The sequence below is a fragment of the Sarcophilus harrisii genome, chromosome 1 (assembly GCF_902635505.1).
Source record: "Sarcophilus harrisii chromosome 1, mSarHar1.11, whole genome shotgun sequence".
Classification (NCBI taxonomy): domain Eukaryota; kingdom Metazoa; phylum Chordata; class Mammalia; order Dasyuromorphia; family Dasyuridae; genus Sarcophilus; species Sarcophilus harrisii.
The window spans coordinates 251,360,903-251,385,962 of record NC_045426.1 but is presented as its reverse complement, the minus strand read 5'-3'; the positions used below and the strand labels follow the sequence as shown (position 1 = coordinate 251,385,962).

The 25,060-nt window shown below is 35.5% G+C and overlaps 1 protein-coding gene across 1 annotated transcript in view; it reads right to left on the bottom strand.

The window, feature by feature from the left end:
• PCSK5 (proprotein convertase subtilisin/kexin type 5) overlaps positions 1-25,060 on the bottom strand; it is a 611,928-nt gene that overhangs the window by 48,074 nt on the left and 538,794 nt on the right. Inside the window, exons 25-27 of the mRNA XM_031939641.1 lie at positions 6,167-6,209; positions 2,112-2,248; positions 1,201-1,401 (exon numbers count right to left, since the gene is read on the bottom strand). Coding sequence (XP_031795501.1) covers positions 1,201-1,401; positions 2,112-2,248; positions 6,167-6,209 — 381 coding nt within the window. The remainder of the gene's footprint in view (positions 1-1,200; positions 1,402-2,111; positions 2,249-6,166; positions 6,210-25,060) is intronic.

Sequence of the window (25,060 nt, the reverse complement as noted above, 5' to 3'; positions counted from 1 at the left end):
CGAATCAGATTTTCCCAGCCGGATGGGTCATTGTTTGTGATAGGCTTAACCAGTGAGATCACAGGGAGGGCTTGCAGGCTAGCTAGCCTGTCTGCAGCCAGGTGTTCAACCCTACATAAGTCAAACTGAAGAAGACTCTGATGAAGAGATTAAAAACTAACCTTTCCCCCCCCCCCTTTCTCCTACTAGAGTATCATACTGAACTGTATCTATTCTTAGTAAAAGATCACTTTTTGTTTTAAAAGAACAATTCCAAATTTCAATGAAATGGGTTAGGGACACTGTTAGTAGCTCTCCTAGGATAAGCATAATGCACAAAAATGGGAAGAATGCTGGATTTGGAGCCAGAAGGCTTAGGTTCTGATCTGGATACTGTCACTTATCCCCTGTGGGATCTTGAGCTAGTTTCTTGGGCTTTCAAGACTTCTGAGAAATGAGGATGTTGGACTAAATAATCCATCTTGTACTCCTGGGAACTATGGGGTATCTTTAGATAATACCTCACCTACTCAAAAGGAAAGGCTTGCAGAAAGCTTAACTCTATCGAAGTAAATCTCAAACTGAATTTGGCAAATGTCAGTTAGGAACACTGGATTTGGAGGAGGGGTATAATTGATGCATAACTTTATTGACATCCCTGATTACCTGGTCCTAATAAGAGTTGGACTGCTTCCATGAAATTGCTGGTCCAATGGAAGATGCTTGGAGTTAGAAGACTAGGGTTTGAACCCTGCCTTTGATGATTAATATATGTCAGACTTTGGGCAAATCATTTAACCTCCTGATCTAAACTTTGCTTATATATAAAATGAAGGGATGGGACTAGATGGTTCCTCCATGTCAATCAGTTTTTATCATCTATAAAATGAGCAACTAGATGACCTCTAAATTCATTTGTAGTTCTTGATATATGATCTTATATGCAAAATATATCTGTAGATTTCTCATGGTATCAGGTCACCAGATAGAGATCCCAATCAATTTCTTTGTTATTCTCTCTTAAGCACAGACCACAGATCCCTTTAGCAAATACCAGATTGTATTCAGCAGTTATCCAACCTGGATTTTCACCATTTAGCTTTTTGGTTCATTGCCCAGTTCTCTTCTGTCTGAAGTCTTATTTTGTCAGAGTGAGGGTTGAGCAGGGTCCTAAAAAAAAGCAGATGGGTCCCTGCTGTTCCATCATTGAAAGGTACATACCGCTCCCAAATGTGTCCTGTCCTGGGGTCTTGGATGGATCCACACACTTCCCATCCACCAGCTGTAAATCTCCTTTGCAGCTGCTACACTTATCACAGCCAAGTCCTGTGCAGGTTTTGCAGGTTTGGTGACACGGCTCACATTCTCCATTTTCAGTGTCACTGTAGAAACCAGGGCCACACTCTCTGACACAAATGCCACCTGGGAATGTGGAAAGTCATGAAAGGCTGAAATTATATGGGGTAGCTTAGATCAGGTGATGAAAAGGCCAACTGTAGCATAAAAGATGTTTTGTCTCCTTTGGACCATAAGAAAATGGCATAAAAATCCATTCTTACATGCTGGAGTCATTGTTGAAGAACACTGTATTCTCCCATCCCAAGCATGAGTTTCTTAGACCATTAGGAATCTGATGGAAAGACCTGTCTATGGAAAGACCCACACAACTTTCATCAAAATCAATGGGCCTTTGCAATCACCATTTAGTGGGATGCTATTGCCATTTTACAAGGTTTCTTGAGAATTCCTGCTTCAGGATTGAGTCTTGAAAGAATATTCACAAACCTTCTGTGATTGCCATTCCAGAGACCCAGCAGGATAAAGACATTTAAGAATAATAAATAAATGAATACCCTGCTTAAGGAAAAAAAAAAGTATTGTCTATAAAAAGCATTTTTTTTCCCTAACCAGATTCAAGGCCTGAGTTGAATCATAGATTTAGAACTGGAAGGGACCTTAGTGGTCATCTGGTCCAAGGCCTCTTGTTCTATAGAATAAGAGAACAGAAATGAGGATTAAATGATTTGATCAAAACATCAAGTAGGAGAATTGAGACAAACTCAATTCTTACATCCCTAGATTTACACCAGGAAGTATCATAATCACTTTCTACATGACCATTCTCTACTTACCAAAAAGATAAAAGCCTTCTTCACACCAGTAGCACTCATGCTGGTCACAGTCCCCACAGTATTTGCTGCACTCTCTACATTCAAAGTTTTCACTGTATGTCTTTTCAGGACAAGTTTTATAGCAGCGCTGCTTGAACCTATTGAGGAAGAATAAGAAATCTTCTATAAAGTGAACTTTACATGAGTCTCTTTCCTAGCAGGGGTACATGCATGGTAAACTGAGAAGGGGTGTGCTGGAGGCAGCTCCCATGGGCTCTTGAGAACTAGTTGCTAAGTTTTCAGTGAGCAGGTACATTTCAGAAACACTAGAAAGTAGATTTGAGTTATCTTTTTGTTGATTATATGAGACTTAATAAAGTTACAGAGGAAAGGTAATAATGTAGATTAAATCCAAAAGTGTATAATATATATATACACACATATATTTTATTCTTCATCAACCTTCCAATCCCATGTAGCTACTAGGAAACACCAAAGCAAAGCCCTTAGGATCTTGCCTTAATCTTTGGACCATCCTAAAGACATTAAAAATCAAGCCTTCTTTTTAGTGGGTTTCTTCTACTTATGTGCAACTTTCTTATGGGGAAATTTGTATTCAGTATTTATATTTCCCAGACTCTAGATGCTCCATAGGAAGCACTGTAGTGGACACGTGAGAGTTGATTTATTATAGGTTCTAAAGATGAGTAGGGTTGGAAATAGAAATGGGTTTGGATATTTACAGAAACTAATAATAGCTCACATTTCTACGATGCTATTTCACTATTAAAATATTTTCTTTCCTATTAGAATGTTAAATTCTTTGGAAACAGGGACTACTATCTGTTTCTTTGCTTTTATATTTGTAGTACTTGACATATGGTAAGTGCATAATAAATGCTTCTTCATTTATTTATTCCTCAAAATAGCTCTTGTAAATTAACTCTATTAAATAGATGAGATAGCTAAAATGCAGAGAGATGATGTGGAACTTGTGCTCATGGTCACATAGCTTCAATGACCTTTCCTGGTCCAGTTCTTAGAGATGAAGGATTGGCTCTATGACTTCTACCAGAGATGTCTATATTTCCTTAATGTATCTATGTAAATGAAGTTTGCAAAGTATTTGAGGATCCTTTAGCAGGCCAACTGCTATGTAAATGCCAGCCTTGAGCCCAATGACAAATTAATTTCTGCTCGCCAAATGTCAGCTGGCATTCTTCATAATTATCAAACCTCAAATCCAGTTTGATGTGTATGTGTGTTTATGTGTATGTGATTTCAATATGAAATATAATTTAAATCAGTAGTCCAAAGTATTTCAAGTGATGAGACACATTCATCAGAGGGAACAATAGATGAACACAAAATAAAGTATATAGAATCACACACACACACAAACACACAAACACAGAGTACAGTATTAGCCAAGTGGTGTTTTTAAATGGTAGAGAGTTGTTATTATGTGAACATAAGGACAGATGAGTTGACTACAGGAGAAATTTATTTTGGTTTCCAGAGTCACTCCTTTATTTATTTTTTCTTTTTTTCCCCCTACTTCTTTAAAAAGAAATCTAATACTACATTTTCAAAGAATTAGAAAACTTTACATCTGGAAGAAATCTTAGAGATATCTAATCATTCTCATTTAAAGAGGAGAAAACTTGGTGCTAAGAGGTAAAAGGGCCTTGCCCAAGGTCATACTAGGTTAGTAGCAGGGGCAGGGCTCAAGCCCAAGTCTTCTGTCCATTCCTTTTTCCACTACACAAAGCTTACTCCTGACCACAAGAGATCATGAAGTCTCTCCTGTTTGGGTCAGTACTAGTGATTTCATTGCTGTCTGAACTTACTATTGCTTAAATTCCTGCTACCATGCAGATATGCAACTACTTTATCACTTAAAAAATCTCAAAGCATTGCTAGGAAACTGAGAGGTTAAAGGATTTTCTCAGGGTTACAGAGCAGATCCATGTTAGTAGCTGGACTTGAACTCAGGCCATTCTGACTGAGGTTGACTTTAACAAATTTTTCTACCTGCCTTTATTGAAATGATGCTAAAATTATTTTTGTCACCTGCTGAGACTAATTTAAATTCAAGCCTATTAAAAAGAAATAACTGCATAAAGGGGCCTTTGCTTGATCCTACTTAAAAACCTTGAGGCTTCCCCTTATTTTTGTGTCCCTAAACACTACAGGAAATCCTGGGGAGATAGAAACTAGAGTACATTTAGTCCTTTTCTGAACTTTAGAGAAGAAACTTTTTACAACCTGGGTAATATTCCAAAGTCCTCGTATATGCCTAACCTAAAACTCTTTTGCTGCCCTTTTAAGTTAATCTTATTTTATTTGCTCTCAGTAGATACAAAGAACAGCTGTTCACCAGGGTCCAAAAATGTTCTTGAGAACTCATATCAAGGCTTCTCTAAAAAGGAAAAAAAAGCAAGGAAGAAAGGAGGAAGAAAAGAAAAAAGAGGAAAGGAAGGAAGACAGAAAGAACTTCTGCAAACCAGATGACCTATTTTCCTGTCCTTACTCCATCATTAGACACATTTGTGATCTTGGGAAACTGGCAAACTCTCTGTGACCAGTATTCTTGTCTGTTCATGGTAGGAATAATATTATTTTTTACTATTTCTTATAGAGTCATTGTGAAGATAAAATGAGATCATGAATATTCAATAAACATTTATTGAATATTTACTAGGTACAAGGCATTATCATAAATGCTGCATGTAGGGAAAGATGAAAAAGACACAAACCAAGACTGATTTCTGCATTCTTACCAGAGAAAAGAATTTATGGTGGCGATGAGTAAGAGAAAGACATTTTATAACATGATCAAAGAGAGTATTGGTTTTCTGTGTTGATGTGTTGAAACATTAATGTCATTAGAAATATCTAACGCTCTTGTAGACATTTGCCAAAACATCAACTTCTCAGCGTGAGCACTGGTGCTTAGTGACCATTACAAATGAACATCTCTATATGCATTTGCACGCATAAACATACACATTATATTACAATATATTACATCTCATATAGGAATATATACTGAGTGGGTAGTTTCATCAATATAGGGAATAGCTGGGTAAGGAAACTGTCTCTACCTTGTAGGTCAGCCCTTTCTCTACAACCTTTCTTCTATAGAATTGCCTTGAACACTGAGAACATTAGCATTATATGCATCCACTAAACCATTAATAAATATCAGAAGCAGAACCTAGATCTAGGTCTTCATGATTAGATAAATCTATACCATCTCTCATTATAAATCATATTATGTTATGTCATAGGCTATTTTATTTATTACATATTGTCATAAACTTTCAGTTATTCAAAGTAGAATTATCCAGCTTAGGGATTACCCAGGTCATTATGTACCTTTTTTCTTCCTTTTGCTACTTGTCTTTTGGTAATTTCTTTGCTCATTTAAATATCTGTGAAAGAGAAGGATCTAGTAAAAGGAGAGATGGTCATATTTAAATTAGCTTTGCTTCCTGGTGATGACAAAGTGACAATCTGGTGACATATAAAATGTTTAGGAAAGAGTTGAAATTTTGGTTGAAATCAAAGTAAGGTTTTTGATTTTATTTTGGCTCTGTGTGTGTGCTTGTGTGTGTTTTAGAGTTTCTCATTTGCTGAGGACAGTTAAGAAAGGACTGTAGCTTTTGACCTCAGAATGGCCATTCTGAATTCAAGCCAGAAGCAGGACTCCATGTAAACATTCTGGAAAAGTTTATTTAGGGGACTAGCATGATATTAGTGTATGTCCATAAACAGGGGAGGTCCAAAATCTTGGGAATGGACAACAAGGATTCCTAGACACCAGTGTCAGGCTGGATGGCTTCCAGAATCAAGAAAGAAAGGGCCTCCTTCTGAGTCAAGAAAACAGCTGGGCTATTATTTCTAAATCCAAAAAAAAAAAAAAAAAAAAAATCACTCATTAATAGCCTGACAGTGCAGAGTAGCTCCAGGCTGCTAGGCCTATTTGCTTTAATCATTGGCTATGCGAGTAGGTCAGCATTGCTTAAATTGCAGAAAAGTTAGTGACAGCACTTGAATATGATGGAACTTACAAGTAATACCCTGTAGCGCAGGACGTGCAGATTCCTGGATCATCTGAAATAATAAAAATAATCATTTAAAAAAGTACAATGAGTTTCCCATTTTGAAAAATGACCAATTGGAAGAAAGTGACTTTTATTTTTTGTTGCTTTGTCTAAAAGGAAAAACCTGGAAGATGTTTCACAAAATGACTTTGTAAAATACCAGAACTTGAAATCACATGGGTCGTTCCAGGATGGCTCTTTCTAATCAACAAAAATCACCTTGACATCTGTTTTTTATTCAGTTATTAATTTATTAATTTTTGTCTAAAGTAATATTATTGGTTCCAGAAATTCCAGTATGAAATTCCCTCCACCAATACAGATCTATATCTCATCTAAACTCAAAGTTTTAGAAGAGTTGTCTAGGGAGGCTCAGAGATAAGGGACTTATCCAAGATCACATTGCAAGAATGTGTCAAATCCTCTAAGCAACTGTACCATGGATCAGCTCCATTTGTTTTTAGAAAAGGCAAGTAAAATGAAAAAAATGTTGGAAAACATATTGGACACTAACTGCCAGGAGAAGGCAGGCTCAAACTCAAACTACTGAGGTGAGTTTAATACTATTCATAAATTCAGATTTTGCTAAGGTCTAAAAGCATTTGTGGGCATGTTGACAAGTGCTTATACACACATTTAGAAAGGAATTCAGGGTTCTTACTAAAAATAAGTTTCCCATTATACCTTCAGTACTGGGAGCAATATCCTGGCCCTTACCCCCACACAAGTTTGGCTAGTTTTTCTTTAGAAGGCATTAAAACCATCCTTAAGACTTAAATGGCTCAGGGGACTAAACATCCCAACTGTTAACATTAAATCCTGGTTGCCTGAATATAATACAGGCCTGAGGAACTCTAGGTGCTCTCTGATGACTGGCTGACAAATGATAATGAAAAACTCAAACAGAGGGGATCTTAATTCATTTGAAAAATCTTGTACATCCTTGATATATATTCTTACTGAATATCTTTTCCCACTCTGGCTAAATAACACCTTTTGTTAACTATTGATTGAATTATAAGTGTTCCCATTTCATTCCAATATTAGAATTAAACCAATCAAAAGTCTGCCTATGTGAAATATAACAACTGATCAGCTTTCTATCAGCTTTGAATTGAATAACTATGTGCTCCTTCTCTTAGTCGAATTGGTTTTCTGCTTGCCTTTTTCACAGCAGTACTATTCCACTGATCCATCTTTTATCTATCATGACATCCAGATTTGTATCTGTTCTTTTTCTAGATACCTAGCTTATTTTTTTTTGTATATAGAGGTAGCTTATCTTTCCTGAGAATAATATATGAAGACAGGACTAGGTTTAGAGTCAGGAGAGAATTAGGTTTAAATTCCAATTCTGACAGAAGCTTCAAAACTTGGCTATGTGACCTCAGGCAAGTCACAGTCTCTCTGAGATTCACCTCATATGTTAAACAAAAATAATAATAGCAATCACCTCAAATGTTTTTTTCCTGAGCATCAAAAGTTATAATTTGTTTAAAGATGAACTATATGAATATAAATTAATATTATTATCACCTTACTACCACTAACACATCATGACCCTCCTCTTCTTCCTCTTCCTCCTTTGCTCCCTTCTCACAGAATTACTGTGAAGAAAGAATTAGTAAACTTTAAATCCCAATATAAATTGGAGATTCAATTACATTGACTTCTTTCATGGTTAATTCTGACCATTTCTCTAATTTGACGTTACCTCCCCCTCCAAAAAAAAAAAAAGAAAAAAAAAAGAATACCGCTCTCCAAGGTACTAATCATGACTCCCTTCCAGATAAATGAGTTTATTCTTTATTCTTTCACACAGGCCACTGACGAAACTTTAGATATTACCATGTCTTAAAAAAAATGCATTCACTAACATAATTTTGAGTTCAGGGATTTTTCCTGCTCAGTTGCCTGGTGAACTGGGTACAATAGTTTCCATAAATGAATAATGAATAATGCATAGAACGGTAATAGTTTCACATAACACCTTATGAATGCACATTCACATCTCTCATTATTGCTAGTTACTCTAAAGAATAATTAGTTTATTTTTAAAAAAGTCTTCTGTCTCAGAAGACTCATAAGCTGCATGTTAGCTAGATTGTACAGAGAAAGAAAGCTCCTTCGAGGTGATCCAGAGATGGAAAACCAACTTTAAACACTTGAATTTTATTCTAAAATATGTTTGAGTTTGGTTGATGAAGGATGGTATTTCCCAAAGTGACATGAAGCTTCCCGATTCCCAATATACAGACCAAGAATGGAAACACACTACACTACACTACACACACACACACACACACACACACACACACACACAGCTTAATCAAACTAGAATTGTTAGCTATTTTAAAGTTTGCTATATAAAGCAGATTATTTTTCAAATATTGTTAAATTATTCTACCACTCTGACATATATTAGCTGTGTGAAGCCAAGTGAATCATTTAATATTTTGGTGTTCTTTAGACAACTTCTCTACAAAGAATTTGTCAACCTGTATTGGTAGATAGAGCTTTCTTCATTTAAGAGTTCCCTATATTAATGAAATCACAGGTCTGGTTCCTGTCCCTAGCCCCAAATTATTGAGGGGACAGAGAATATTTTAATAAAAATTTGGATATGGGACATTTTTTTGGGAAAAAACATTCAGAACAATTGCTAATTTCTAGCTGTTTATATCCTGTTACAGGAAAATCTATGAGATGTTTTATCCAGAAAAGATAGAATCTTTCTTTTTTGAGAAAGCTCGCATCTCCTGTGTCCTTTTAGAGAAGAGGGCAAGTAGGAGTTGCAACATTTGCTGATCTTTAGAGTTATTAACAATTCAGTATTTCACTTTATAATTGCTGCTTATTTACTTTATTATTGCTGTTTCCTGCTCTGGGAGCATCAATTATGGAAACATATAATGACCTCATGGAAATTTGTCCCATATTATCACAAAGATTTTGACTTCTCTTTGATTTCTTGCTTGCTTCCAAAGTCCAAATAATCAGCAAGTTTTCTTTATTCCAACTAGACAATAGAGCTGGAGTTTGAAGAGATCTTAGAGACCAACTTGTCTAACACCTTTAATTTACAGGAAAGTGAGACACAGGAAAGTCTTACTTGTCTGAAGTCTATAAGATTGAACCAGGTCCTTTGAAAGAACTTAGCACAGTACCTGGCATGCAGTAGTTGCCTAATAAATGTTTATTCCTTTAAATTTGATGCCAAAAGCACATCTCCCTCTACTGTGCCATACTGTCTTATCTATCATATCCTATTTATTTCTACTGCCATTATCCCACTACAATACCTCATTACAACCTCACTAGATTATTATAGTAACCTTCTGATAGGTTTTCCTGCATCAGCTCTCTTCCCCCAATAATATGTTCTTTATGTAACTACCAAATAGTTTTTCTTATGCATAGTTATGGTTTTGTAGCTCCTGTCTGTGCTGAAAAATCTTTAGTGGTTCCCTGTTGATTTTCAAGTAAAATTAAAAAAATCTTCTGCTTAGCATTAAAGAGTTCTTCACATTCTGGCAACATTATAAGCCATATTGCTATACTACTCACTCCAGCCAAACTGTATTATTTACTGTCCTTCACACATGGCCTCAATTTCCAATTTCTGTGTCTTTGTTCATGCTATTCTCTTTGCCTGGAATATGCTTCCTCACACTCTTTGCTTGCTAAATGTCTTTTCATTTTTAAAATATCAAATCAATGCTTGTTGCTCCCTGAAACCCTCTCTGATTCCTCTTGTTGATAATGACCTTTAACTTGGACAATACTTAATATTTTGTTTTGTATGTACTCAATGCACTTATTATATAGCAGGATGTATTACAATTCTCTTTATTTGAATCTTATTTCCCTACTAGATTATGAACAAGTGCCACATTTTACTTAAACTGTGTAATCCACTCTCTACCTTAGAATAATACTCTGTTCACAATACAGGTTTATAATTATATGTTTATTATTATTAAATCCATATATAAATATGGATTATTAAACATTAGATTTTGTGTTGCTTAGTTTCCCTTTGAATGACCATTTCTGTTGAATGTAGATTATGGCAAAATTAGTCCTTAAACCCTTTTCCTAAAAAATGAATCAAAAAAGTACATTTTGAATCATAGAGGGATCAGACAGAATCACAGAATCTGAATTAAAAAGGATGTCAATGGCCATTCAATCTAAACATGAATAAAATTACTATTACAATATACCAGACAAATGACTATCCAGATAGCATAGGACCTTTAAAAGTACTCATTTGTTTAGAAATCATTCTTTTCTAGAGTTTATGAACTCTAAAGTTTTCTAGAATAATTAATTACTTAAAGATATATACTATCTAGTATGTCATTACCTTTTCATCATAAAAATGAATTTTTTTAAACCAGAGAATAATAGAAAAATTCATAATAGGGAGTGCTGGAAACTTTTATCTTCAGCAATCTTTCATGTTCCCTTTCTAAACCCTTTGACTTTCTTTTGGTGGCCTTTCTCCAGTGGTCCTCCCAGGACTTTCATTTCTCCCAGTTATTCTCTTGGCCTAACCAACTAACCTCAACCCATTAAAACTAAACTTTCTTTTAATTCACTTGCTTAAAGCCATGTGAGGTGAATTACACAGCACCTAATAATCTAAAGGGGGTATATGGAATATTCAGGAAGGATTAACCCTTCTGGTGTGAGGACTTGCTGAGCCTTTTAAAGATTTTCTCATTCATTTTTGTTGTCCAATTCTCACCTTTAGTTCCAAAAAGCCATAGTAAACTATCTCATCAGACCAGCTAAATCAAATTGAGAGTAACTGACAGGCCTCAAATCTACTGGTGAATTGGGGGATAATCTACTCCAAATATGTGTAGACTTTCCCTGGTAGAATGGACAGAAGAGAACAATGTTCCAGGGGTCATGATGGCAGCTGAATCATACTATGGAGCACTAAGAGCTTGGTCATTACAGATGGTGAGATCATCTACTGCATCCTGGACCATTGTCCAGAAATCTTGACTTTTGTCTTGCCACTGAACTTCAACAATTCAGGAAGAGAATGTGACTGATACTTTGGGCTTTTGTCTCCCTTCAATCCAATTCACACATAAATCAAGACATCATTTGTGATATCAGTTCTCTTCTAAAACAAAGGATGAAAAAAATCTCATTTTTTTTTTCTTTGCTGAGGCAATTGGGGTCAAGTGACTTGCCCAGGGTTACAAGCTAGGCAGTATTAAATGTCTGAGACCAGTTTTGAACTCAGGTCCTCCAGACTTCAGGGCCGGCTCTATCCACTGTATCATCTAGTTGCCCCCAAACTCCAATAATTTGAAGAATTATTATGCACTAAGGTGTTCACAGATTAAACTACTATTTTTACAAGAATTATTTACATTTTAACTGAGGACTCCTGGTTGGACCACTTCTTAATTTAAAGGAAGGAACTTGGGCAAAACAGCTTTGCAGAGGACAATAGGATCATAAAGCTAAAGCTGGAACATGGAGCTCAGAGGTTATTTAATTGAACCCTCCGATTTTGCAGGTGAGAAAACTGAGATATAGGGATTGAAAAGTAGTACATATGGTGTTCCCAAAATCTTTGTACAGTTTTTTTGTTTTTTTAGCTATTAAAGCTTAACACTGCACTAAGATTTTTCAGTATATTCTGTACAATGGAAAGAACATTTTACTTGGAATCATGAGCCCTAGGTTTGAATCCTGACTCCAAAATTCAATAGCCATGTGACTTTAGATATAAGTTGCTTAACCTGCTGAGTGCCAGTTTCTTCATTTCTAAAAGAGAATTAATATTTGAAACATCTATTTCATATGCTTATTGTATAATGCTCTATACATTTTATGGTGCTAAATAAATGAAAGTTATAATTAAAATAACCTTTCTTGAGTTGACTCAAAATATTTTATAAGGTTGAAATTAAATTGTTCTACCCAAAATAATAGAAAAAAGTTAATGTTTGGGCTGGGAGTCAACTGGTGTATAGGGATGTGAGAATATTAACAACAAAATGTGATAATCTAGTTCCTATTCTTTGATTTCCATCTTTGCTTACATATTTGTATTAAGGAAGAAATTTCCAGGTAAAAGCTTTTAATGAGCAAGCTTCTTTTCTAGTTTTAGCTGAGTGTGGAAAGATAATGTAGAGGGAGGCATTTCAGGTAGAAAATAATTGGGATCATATATTTGGGAACATGTTTCCTACAGACCCTGGGATACTGAATTGAGGAGGGCACATAATTTGGTTGTTTTCTTTTGGATGATTGCATTTATTTTCTATCCCCTCTTTCTAATCCTCTTTCTTAGGAAGGCCAGTCACCAACTAAAATCTTACTCTTTTCCATGGGATATGGCTGAAACAGTGGCAAATGTTTCTAGAAATTTTGGGGAATAATTAATTTGCTCTTGCTTTTGGTGTTTTGATCCCTTAAGGAAAATAGATGACTAGGAAATGGGATTATTCTTGGCCCTGGCAAGTCCTTGCTTGGATAACCCTGAACAAATTGCTTGGGGTTAATTTTTCTTAAAGCAGATTCTTGTTCTTTTTATAAATTCCTGCAGTTTTGATGGAATACCAGTAAAATATCTACTCTTTCTATATATATGTGTGTGTGTGTGTGCTGCACTTGGGTGAATGCACATGTATGTGCAAAAGGGAAAAACAGAGATAAAGAGAAAGAGGCAAAGACACACAGAGGCAAAGACAAAGAAACAGAAATAGATGGAAAAAGAATGGAGAGATAGAGAAACAGAGAGGGACATACAGAGATAGAAAACACACAGAAAGACAGAGACAGAAAGACAGAGGGAGAAAGGGACAGAGAGAATGAGAAAGAATGAAAGAGAGAGAGAGAAGGAAAGAGGGAAGGAGGGAGGGAGGGAAGAAAATACAGTTTCTTTGTCTGGGAAAGTCTATACTAGATAAAATCAATTCCAAAACTCTTTTTTGTAAAATAATTGAAAAAAAAAAGATCAGTGATGCATATTCTCCTTGAGTAAATATGTACTTAGTTATGAGATGATGCCATCGAGACTTGAGAGAAAGTCACTGACACTTTTCACCCCACCCTGAGGATAATGATCTGGGTGAGAGATTTATGAGCCCCAAAGCTGTAACTAATTATAAGACTTACATAGCCCCCCAAACACATAATTCAAGCAGACGCTGAACTTACAATCCCTTTGAACAATTAGCAATCATATATAGAACTGCTTTACTAACAGCTTGGTAATTTGGCCAGAGAAGACAGAAGAAAAAAGAAGAAATGTGAAATGGTGGCATAGATAGAATGACAGGGGTGTTTGTGTGTGTGTGTGTGTGTGCGCATGTGTGCATGCACACAGTGTATGTAAGGGGGAGTCATTGGCAATTTTCACTCATCTTGTCCTCACTGATGTCCAAGAACAATGAATAAATATTATTTTAATTGTTTGGCAGTACAATGCATGCAAACTGACAAATGGGACTCATCCCCTGTAGAATCATGTACTGGAAAGGACTTTATAAAATTATTTGAGGCTGTCTCCATGTCAGTCAAAACTGTAGTAGAGAAGACAGATATATTGGAATTATCCAATTTGGTAGTCTACCAAAATCACCATTGAACTTTAAGTATTGACCACATGCAGTGATCCTGACTTTTTTCTTACTCAAACAATAGAATTTCTGCTATGTAAACACAGACAAATTGTGTATTTTCTTCCCCTTCTACTACCCTAAGTCCTATGCATGATACATAATTTACTCATAAGTAGAAAGTACAGAGTCAGCTAAATTGCTACAGGGACTAATGGGAGTTGAGTTGCTATGAGAATGGGCTGATTGAGCTTACTTTTTTTTTTTTTTTAATAGCCTTTTATTTACAGGATATATACATGGGTAACTTTACAGCATTAACAACTGCCAAACCTCTTGTTCCAATTTTTCAACTCTTACCCCCCCCCCCACTCCCTCCCCTAAATGGCAGGATGACCAGTAGATGTTAAATATATTAAAATATAACTTAGATACACAATAAGTGTACATGACCAAAACATTATTTTGCTGTACAAAAAGAATCAGACTCTGAATTATTGTACAATTAGCTTGTGAAGGAAATCAAAAATGCAAGTGTGCATAAATATAGGGATTGGGAATTCAATGTAATGGTTTTTAGTCATCTCCCAGAGTTCTTTTTCTGGGTATAGCTAGTTCAGTTCATTACTGCTCCATTGGAAATGATTTGGTTGATCTCGTTGCTGAGGATGGCCTGATCCTGATTGAGCTTACTTTCAAAATGACTTGGTTGTGGCATTCATTGACTCAAACATTCATTATATCAATTCATTTATTGAATGCCTCCTATATGTAGAGCATTGTACTAGGTGTTTGGGGAAATATTTTGCTTGAAAAAAGTTGGATATCTGCCTTGGTTAGAACTTACATTCTAGTAGTAACACAGATTTCTGTAATACACAATAACTACGTACTTGGATTATTTAAGAATTGAAAAAAAAACTGAAATATCATATGCAATGGAAAGGATACTGATTGACCAGGGAGAAAAAGGAAGGGTACAAGCCATATTTTAATTGGACTTTAAAGGATGCATATAATTTGTTATTAGTATTCTAAGACAATAAGTTTTATTTGGTTCATTTTTGTCTGTTTCTATATGCTTCTGGTTCTCTCTAGTAGATCAAACACAGCACTGAACTGGAAGTCAGGAAGACCTGAGTTCAAATTCAGTATCATATATTTACTACTGTGATGCTGGACAAGTCACTTAACCTGTCTGTATCAGTTTCCTCATCTATAAAATGTGGATGCTAATCCACCTGCTTTCCTGGGTTGTTGTGAGGATTAAATGAGACATTTTAAATAAAAGGTATTTTGCAAATCTTAAAAAAGGATACATATTGGGGCAGCTAGGTGGCACAGTGGATAGAGCACCACCCTTGAAGTCAGGAGAACCCGAGTTCAAATCTGGCCTCAGACACTTAACATGTCCTAGCTGTGTGACCCTGGACAAGTCATTTAACCCCAATTGCTTCAGAAAAAAAAAGGATACATATAAACAAATCAAGAGGACAAAGGAAGGTATTTTAGGGGCAGGTGACAGTGTGAGCAAGGGCACAGATACAAGAGAACATAGGGGATGGTTGGGCATAAAAGTCAAGGTCGATTGAAACATGGAGTAGATGGGGGGGGATGATCAACTAATCATCAAGAAATAATGAGAAAAAAATCAGATTGTGGAGTACCTTGGGATATGAGTTTGATTTTTATTTGGCAAATGACAAGGAGCCTCTAACATATTTTGAACAGATGAGTGATGGGATCAGACCTTCACAGAAGAAAAGTTACTCTGCTGGCTGTATTAATGGTAGACTAGAGTAAAGGGAGAGTGGGTTTCTGGAAGACTTGTTAGAAGACTATCATAATAGGTGGCAATGAGGATGTTGGCAAGGGGAATAAGTCATGCTACAGAAAGGAGATTGACAGCACTTAGTAGTTGAAGAGTTGTGGGAAAGTAGAGAAAAATCAAAACAAATAAGGTTATAAACAGGAGAAAAATTAAAAAGTATGCTACAGAAATAGTCAATTTGTTAAAAGGGCAAACAAATTTAGTGGGAATGATAAGCTTTTATTTTGGACATGTTGATTTTGAGATGGCAAGAGAATATCAATGTAATATCATCCTTTAAGCAGCTAGTGTCTGTCTGAGAAAGGATTTGGAGACTTATGAATAGAGGTGGTAGTTAAAGCAGTGGAATGAAATAAATTGCCAAGGGAGTGTTTACAAAGAGAAGACGCCAAAGACAGACTGTTATAAAGATCTACAATAATAAATCAATAAGACATTAAGGAATCAGCAGAGAAGGCAGAATTAGTGGTTAGGAAAACTAGAATGTGGGAGGTCTCTGAAGTCAGGGAAAATAGAGTAGACAGTAAGAGGGAGTGGTCAACAATGTTAAAAGCTATAAAAAGTCAAGACAGATGACAAATGGGGAGGCTATCAGAATTAATAATTAGAAGATCAATGATGATCTTTGCAAAAACCATTTCAGTAGGGGGGATAGTAAAGGGTTAAAGGAATGGTGGGTTATATATATATATATATATATATACATATGGGTTTTCAGGGGCCATAAAATGTTGATATAGAATTTTTTTTCAAGAGGTTTGTCAGCAAAAGGTAGGAGAGAGAAGAAAATATATGGATGACTAGAAGAGGCAAAGGTAGACTTTTTTGGGGGGGGAAATTAGATTGTCTTGAATATTTATTATCAATGGATCCTGAGAGAATGATAATAGAGATTAAAAAAGGAAGAGGTCTAAGTCAATCTCAGAGCTGGTTTGGGTCCTCATCACTTCAGGCCTAAATTATTATCATAACCTTTTGGCTGATCTGCTTCAAGTCTCTCATTCCATTTCTACGGGGGGTATCACCTGTCATCTTGACCTATGTCTTGATGACTGGAGGAAAGAGTGAGTGAGACTGATGATTTTGCACAGTCCTGTCTCACTTAAATCCAATTCATTTGCTAGTCAAGACATTACCTTCTTAATGCCATTGGTCTTCTTCCAGAATGAAGGACCATAACCACCAGCAGCAGCTGGAAAGGACCTCAAAGGGATTTAGTCTAACTAACACCCAAATAAGAATTTCCCCTATATAAAGGAAGTAGCCATTTAGCTTTTGCATAAAGAGTTCCAGGGTGAGGAACTTCATTATTTTCTAAGAAAGACCATAATACTTTTGTATACCAAATTTTCTAGGATATTTTATCTTATATCAATCTTAAATTTGCCTCTTTCTAACTTTCAGTCATTATTCCTATTTCTGCCCTTCAGAACCAAATAGAACAAGCATAATCCCTTTATCATATGAAATATTTTCTAAAATTTCATAGATGTCATAGATTCTCTCTCCCAAGATTTTCTCTTTTCTAGGGTGAACATCCCAGTTGCTTGAATTAATTCTTATATGACATGATTTCAAGATATGTCACCTTCTTGGTTGCTTTCTTATAAATAATCTTTATTCATAATGCCTTTCCAAAATTGTGATATACATATCTAAACACAAAGCTACAGGTATGTTTTGATAAGGGCAGAGTACAATAGGACTCTAGCTTTGTACATTACAACTCTCTTCTCATCCCAAGATTAAATTAGACTTTTTGACTTCCGTATCACACTATTTATTCATATTGAATGATGCTCATACATTACCATTTATGCAAAAGCCCAAATAATCAGATCTTCCAAAGAACAAAAAGAGGTTCAATGTCTGACATTCAGGACACAAGTTCAATTGGTTCCAAGCTCAGTGATTTTCTTCCTTTCATGAGTCTCCCCACTCTCATTGCACAATATCTTGAAGGTAAACAATCACAATAAGTTTTATTGATTGATTTTGATATGGTAGATAAATTACAGTTAGGAAGACCTGGGTCCAAATTCTCCCTCTAGCACTCACTAGTTGTATGACCATGAGCACTTAATTCCTTATATCCCGTTTTGTTGTTGTTCAATCATTTAAGTCACGTTAAAATCTTTGTGACTCCATTTGAGCTTTCTTGGCAAAAATGCCATTTCCTTCTTCAGCTCATTTTACAAATGAGGAAACTGAGGCAAACAGAGTTAAATGCTTTGCCTAGGATCACATAGTAAGTGTCTGAGGCCAGATTTGAAGTCTGGTTCTCCTGACTCCAAGTCTGACATGTTATCCACTGCACCTTTTATATCTCTAAATAAAAATAACACTGCCATATCTACCTCACAGTTTTTGTGAGGTTCAAATGATATGATGTATGGAAAGAACATTTGCAAACTTGGAAGCGCTATGTAAATGTTGTTATTTTTGTTATTATCATTTCTGTTGTAATCTGAAGGTGCTGCCAAAGGAGAGTTGCCTAGAGCAAAATGAATAACTCTCTTTTATTTTGAACTTAACATATAGGTTTCAGATTGGATTTAAGGGAAAGAATCGGAGAAGATTGAGCATTTGAGATGGTCAGATGGTCTATGTATAGAGGGATAGGACCCAGACTTAAGGTTTCATTGGTAGGGGCAACATCCAAATGAAGAAACTCCCTCTACTAATGCAGGTTGGCTCCTTATCTTTAATTTAGAGTCTCTGAGAGCTGCCTAGTGCAGTGGTGTCCTACTCAAATAGAAATGGACCCCTGATTTAGATCAATGATTTCTGAAGGTCATATATTAACTTAGAAAACCATAGGTTAATATTATCTATGTTCTGTTGTATTTTTATTTTATTAAATATTTGAAATTATATTTTAATCTGGTTGGGTCTTCCCACTAAGTATTGCTGGCTGCCATGGGGTCCAATAACTTTGTGTTCCATACTTCCAATCTGGAGCACTGAGAGATTAAGTGACTTGCTTAGTCACATGGCAAGTGCATGTCAGAGAAGACACTTTAATTCAAATTTTCCTAGCTCTAAGACCATTTCTCAATCAACTATGCAATACTACTTCTATCATGAAAAATGACAAATATTTGAATGGATACATACAGTATCTATCAATCAAAAAAAAGCTATTTATCCATCTGTCCTATCCACCTAGTGAGCTATCTTTTGAGTTATCAAGCTATCTATCCATCTGTTTATCTATCCATCCATACATCTAACCATTTATCTATCTGTCCAATTATTGTCCGTTTCCCTGCCTACCTATCTATGTCGGTCTATCTACTTACCTACTTTTTTGTCTTTCTATCTATTTATCTATCTATCTATTTACACATACTCACCCATACACACATTCCTTTCAGACAAAAGAAAAAAAATAACCTTTCATTTCCTGACCCTGACTAGATGCATTTCGCAGTCTCAGCATCCTAGGAAAGTCTTTGACTAAAGTATATCATTGGGGAAAAGAAACAAAACACAACCTGCGTTTATCTCCCTTGCTGCCTAAACAGAAACACAACTGCTGAAAACAAAATTTATTCCCAAACAGATGCATTCATTGGTCATTACTTTTGCCCAAATTGCTAGTTTTGTTCAAGCTTGTGTAAACAAGTCCTGTTATCTGAAAAATCTAAAAGGCATTCTCTGTGATTAACCTCCAAAGGAATATTTGCTCCAAAAAAAGCAGAACCTTCAGTTTTATGTTTTTTAATATTTTGAATGTCTCTACCCATTCATCACCAAGAATATTTTCTTAAAGAAATGATGTTTTCCTTTGTGTTTCTTTATGTTGCTATGGTAACTAGATTACTTTCTACTTATTAATCAGAAAGCACCAACAAGATATCTATCTTTCCTCATAGGTTTGGATCTTTTGTTTGTGGCCTTTACCATTTATAAATTTCATAAGTTCTTGAAATAATTTTCAAATATGTTTCCTTTCTTCTGATTGGTTTTCTATAGTCAATGTGTTATTCATCATCCTGCTTTTTTTTCTTTTGAATTATATAACAGATTTCATAGAAGACTAAGGATACCAGGATGCACAAAAAAACAGGCTAGTTGAAAAGGCAGAAGACCTGGATTTCACTTTCAGCTTCTGCCTGGCTAGTTGTATGATCTCTGGGCCCTTACTTCCTTTTTCTGTATTTTAGTTTCCCCCTCTATAAAATGGGGAAAAAGAGAAGGGTTTGGATTACCTGACCTTCAAGATTTCTTCCAGGTCAGATTGTTTATTTTCTAAGGATTCTTTCAGTCCTGACATTCTGTGTTCCGAGAGCCATTCTGGGGCCACAAAGTGGCACCATAGTGCAAAGAGCACCAGATTTGGAGTAGGGAAAAACTCATATTCCTGAGTTCAAATCTGTCTTCAGACACTTACTAGCTGTGTGACCCTGGGATATTATTTAATCCTATTTGCCTCAGTTTTCTCATCTGTAAAAATGAGAAGGAAATGACCAACTATCCTAGTATCTTTGCCCACATGGATTCATGAAGACTTGGTTATGACTGAATAAGGTTAGATATTTTATGTTCCAAGGTACCCTCCATCTCTAACATTCTATCACTTATAATGGATCCTTATAGTACTGAAGTATTGTGTCTTAAATATATGATTGCCTTATTTTCTGTTTTTCTTTTAAAATTCTTTATCAAAAAGAGAATTTGCTGATTCTTCAGTGTCAGGCATCATATTATACAATGTTCCTTCCATTACCATATTTACAAGTGGAAATTATTTTTTGTAGGTAAAAATGATTTTTAAAAAATTTTCTTTAATATTCTTTAAGCATTTTCTTGCCATTACATTTCTTTCTTTTTTGCAGGGGAGGGGAATAAAGCAGTTGGGATTAAGTGACTTGCTTAGGGTCACACAGCTAATAAGTGTTAAGTGTCTGAGGTTGAATTTGAACTCAGGTGTTCCTGACTTTAGGGCTGGTGGTCTGCTTACTGTTTCATCTAGCTGTTCCTTTTTCTCTCCATTAATAAATGTTACCCTAACTACCTCCACTTTAATTTGTAGACCTTGCAGTTATTGAAGTTTTGATCAATAAGAATTCAGGAGTTAAGTGATGGCAAATCTTATTTTGTATCCTCCACTCAGCTGCCAAAGTAATCATAGTAAAGCACAGATCTCATAATGTCAGCCTCCTGCTTTTAAAAAAAATCCCAGTTACCTTCAGGATCAAATATAAAATCATTTGTTTGGTAATCAAAACCCTTCATAAACTGTCCCATCTCCCAAAAGGTCAGCTATGTAGCACAGGGATTAAAATGCCAGACCCAGAGCCAGGAAGATTCATCTTCCTCAGTTCAAAACTGGCTTCAGACACTTAGCATCTGTATGACCCCAGGCAAGTCACTTAACCTTATTTGCCTTAGTTTCCTCATCAGTAAAATAAACTGGAGAAGGAAATGGTAAACCACTCTAGGATTTTTACCAAGAAAATCCCAAATGGGGTCACAAGGAGTTGGACATGACTGAAATGACTCAATAACAACAACCCTACCTCCCATTTGCAATCTTTTTATGTTTTATCCACCCTTTATGTACTCTCTGGGCCAATGACATTGGCTTCCTTGCTGTTCTTCAAAAAAGACCCTCTACCTGTTAACTCTACATCTTTTCATTCATTGGCTGTCCCTTATACCTTGGATGTTCTCTCTCCTCATTTCTACTTTCTGGATTCTCTGGCTTCCTTCATGTCCAGCTAACATCTCTTCTTCTACAAAAAAGACTTTCTATTCTATTCTAATGTTGAATTCTAATGCCTTCCTTTTATTGATTATTTCTAGTTTATCCTGTATATACTGCAGTTTGTTTGTGTATAGTTGTTTATAGGTTTCCTGCTCCAATACACCCATGAATTTCTTGGGATTCAGGGCTGTCTTTTGCCTTTTTTTTTTTTTTTTTTTTTTTTTGATATCCCCAGTATCTGGCACATAGCAGGCATTTTAAAATGAGGTATGGTATAGTAGAAAAAATACTGCACTAAAGAAGTAATTGGGTTTGAATCTAGAATTTTTCACTTATTATGTTACTATGGACAAATTTCCTCCCTTTCCTACCTCAAGGTTCTTCACCTGTAAAATGAAAAAGATGAAATAGATGAAGTTCTTTCCAATCCTAACATTCTATAGTTATAATAACAATTAATATTATTATTAAAAGAACTGTTTATCATTATTTCCAAAAAACTATGAGCTCTTCAATGTTAAGGACTATGAAATATCTCTTCCATATCCCTGAAATTGGTGGTTAACAGTAGATAGTCAATAAATATTTCTTGACTGGTTGTGTCCAGGAGCTGTAAAAATGTACATAGATGATTTTTATTGTTGTTCAGTTGTTTTAGTTGTGTTCAACTTTTTATAACCCCATTTGGTGTTTCCTTGGCAGAGAAACTAGAATTGTTTACCATTTTCTTCTCAGATTATTTTTACAGATGAGGAAATAGAAACAAAGTAGATTAAATGATTTGCCTAGTATCATACAGTTAATAAGTGTCTGAGGGCAGATTTGAAATCAGGGAAATGAGTCTTCTTGACTTTAGGTTCAGCACTCTATCTACCATGTTGTCCATTCAGATGATAATGAGATAGAAATAAAGCAACAATAATAAAAGTGTCTTTTCTCCGTACCATGCCATATGAATTTAAGGTATTGTGTTATTATGTGCTGTTATAAAATAATTATAAGACTTTAAGGTTTACCAAACACTTTATACATTATTCCATTTGATCCTCACCTTCATGAAGAAGGTGGTTCTTGAACTGAGTACTGAAGGATGTTCCAAGGATATTCCAAGAAAAGGAGGAGAGAAAGGATGGCAAAGATACTGGAGTGGGACCTGTGAAGTAAGAACATTATTATCCCTATTTCACAAAAGAGGAAACAGGCTCAGAGAAATTAAACTATTTGTCTAAGGTCATATAGATTGCAAGTGTTTGCACTAGAAGTCAGTATTTCTGTTGTCAGGTCTAGATCTCTATCCTCTATCAAACATTCTACCAGAAACAGATTAAAATGTAACTGGGAAATATTTAACACAATAAAAAATATAATAGATGTGATTTTCCTAGTTGATATATGGTCCTTGGAGATCTTTACATATGGTTTAATGGTTTACTTCTGTTCCAGTTTGACACAACTGCTCTATGTCGTATTGCTTCTTAGCCTAGACTCACAATACTTTTTGTATAGGGCTTGTTTGTTTGAAAAGGATAGGTGGTGAAGGTGGGCAATGAAACATGAAGCAAGATGCTAGGGAATGAAAAAAAATTGCCAGCCTATCTTCCTTTCACTAGCCTCTAAAATAAATAAGACTTTTAAAATAATTTTATTGTTAAAGAATTTTGGATCAGTTAAAGCCTGGGCTTCTGCAGTCATACATGGAGTGGGCAGTGGTCATTACTGGTGAATTCAGGCTGTGCAGATACCTAGTTTTAATAATTCAGAGGGATAGAATCCATTCTAAAAGCCATAGCTTCACACCTGCCAATAAGATAAACTGCAGGGAACATTGTTTCCTGGAGGGCTATGAGATGATCTTTGCTCTAGTTGACACAATGGTATTATAACAAGTAAGTCTGTAAGAATTGAGAAAGGAGTCCAGTGAACAATAAGATATATTACTTTATAAACCTTAAAACTGATTTGAAGTGAAACTTATATGACTATCCTAATACAGCATTCCCAGGACATACAAGACTGAAAGCAGGAAGGATTTCATAGTCTCATCAAGTTGAAGTAGAGAGAGAGCTAGCAATGATCTGGAGAATTTGTTTCTCCCCGCTTCTTTCCCAACCTGAATCATCACAACATTGCAATTTCATCAAGTCATTTCTTTTCCTCTCTTCACTTCATGCTTTGTGAACATGGAAATAATCTAAAATAACTTCCATTTTCCTTATGCTATGTCACAGAACAATTCTGTGAAATTCATTGAGATTAGAAGTAGGGTTTTATAATACTTTGAATTATGCTGTCCACTGAATTCCTTTCTCATTTGCCATCAATTATTTTTAATAACGTAATAAAAATCAATCAATAATTTAGTACTCTGTGTGTGTCAGGCACACTGTTTAGTACTGGTAATGCATAGATAACATTGAAGTGATCTCTGTCCTCAAGGAGCATACATTCTATGATGCAAACAACTTAAACATTATATATATATATATATATTTCTAGATAGATAAATAGATAGATAGGTGTGCCAAATAAATACAAAGTACTTGGGGAAGATATCCTAGCAATTGCAAGGACCAGGAAAGATTTCATGAAGAAGATGGTGTTTGAGCTGAGTACTGAAGGATATTCTAAGAAAGAGAAAGGAGTGGCAAAGATACTGGAGAGGGATCTTTTGAAGAAGGTGGTGTTAAAATTGAGAATGAAGGACATGAGGAGTTCCAAGAAGAGGAAGGGAAGGAGGAATAACAAAATTACTGGAGTGGTTTGCCATTTTCTTCATTAGTTCTTTTTACAGCTGAGGAAACTGAGGTAAACAAGATTAAATGACTTGTCTAGTGTCATACAGGTAGTGTGGGGTTCAGAATGGGAAATAGTCAGTGCAAAAGTATAGAGATGTTAGAGTCTTGTATGAGATGTGCAAGGGATTAGTATGCAGAGTGAGAGGAAGGGAGTAAAGTATAAAAATACTGGAAAAGGTGGAAGAGGCCAAATTGTGAAGAACTTCAATTGATCCTTAGCCAACAGGGAGCCACTAAAATTCATTGAGGGTGGGATGGGAATCAATATGACCAGACCTGACCTGAACTGTAGGATATCACTGGCTAGAAGAACAAATGGGAGGATAGTAGTTGAAGTCAAAGGTAAGGAGAGGCTGGAGTAGGGTGGTGGCTCTGCAAGTGAAGAGGAAGAGAAATATGTGAGAGAAAATGTAGAGACAGAAATAACAAGATTTAATAGCTGGTTGGCTATGTGGGGTTAGAAAGATTGAGGAGATAGGCTGATATAAGGTTATGGATCTGGGTAATTGGAATAATGAGGTAAAGTTTGGAAGAGGGGTAGGTTTTGGGGGGAATGAATTCTGTTTTGAACTTATATTTGTGATGTTTCTAGGGAATACAGTTTGAAATGTCCAATAGGCAATTGGTGGTGAGGGACTAGAGATCTGGAGAGAGATTAGACACACACACACACACACACACACACCAGCTAAGAGGCACAATGGATAGAGTGAAATATCATAATATAGATGATATGTAAAATATTATTCATATATAATACATACACATAAAATACATAAATAACCAAAATATATTTATATATAATAAAATACATAATATATTTATATTATATCTATTTATCTGAGAGTCATCTGTATTGTGATAATAATTGAGAGCTGATGAGGTTGCTAAGAAAGAAGGAATGGAGAGAAAAGAGAAGATGGTCAG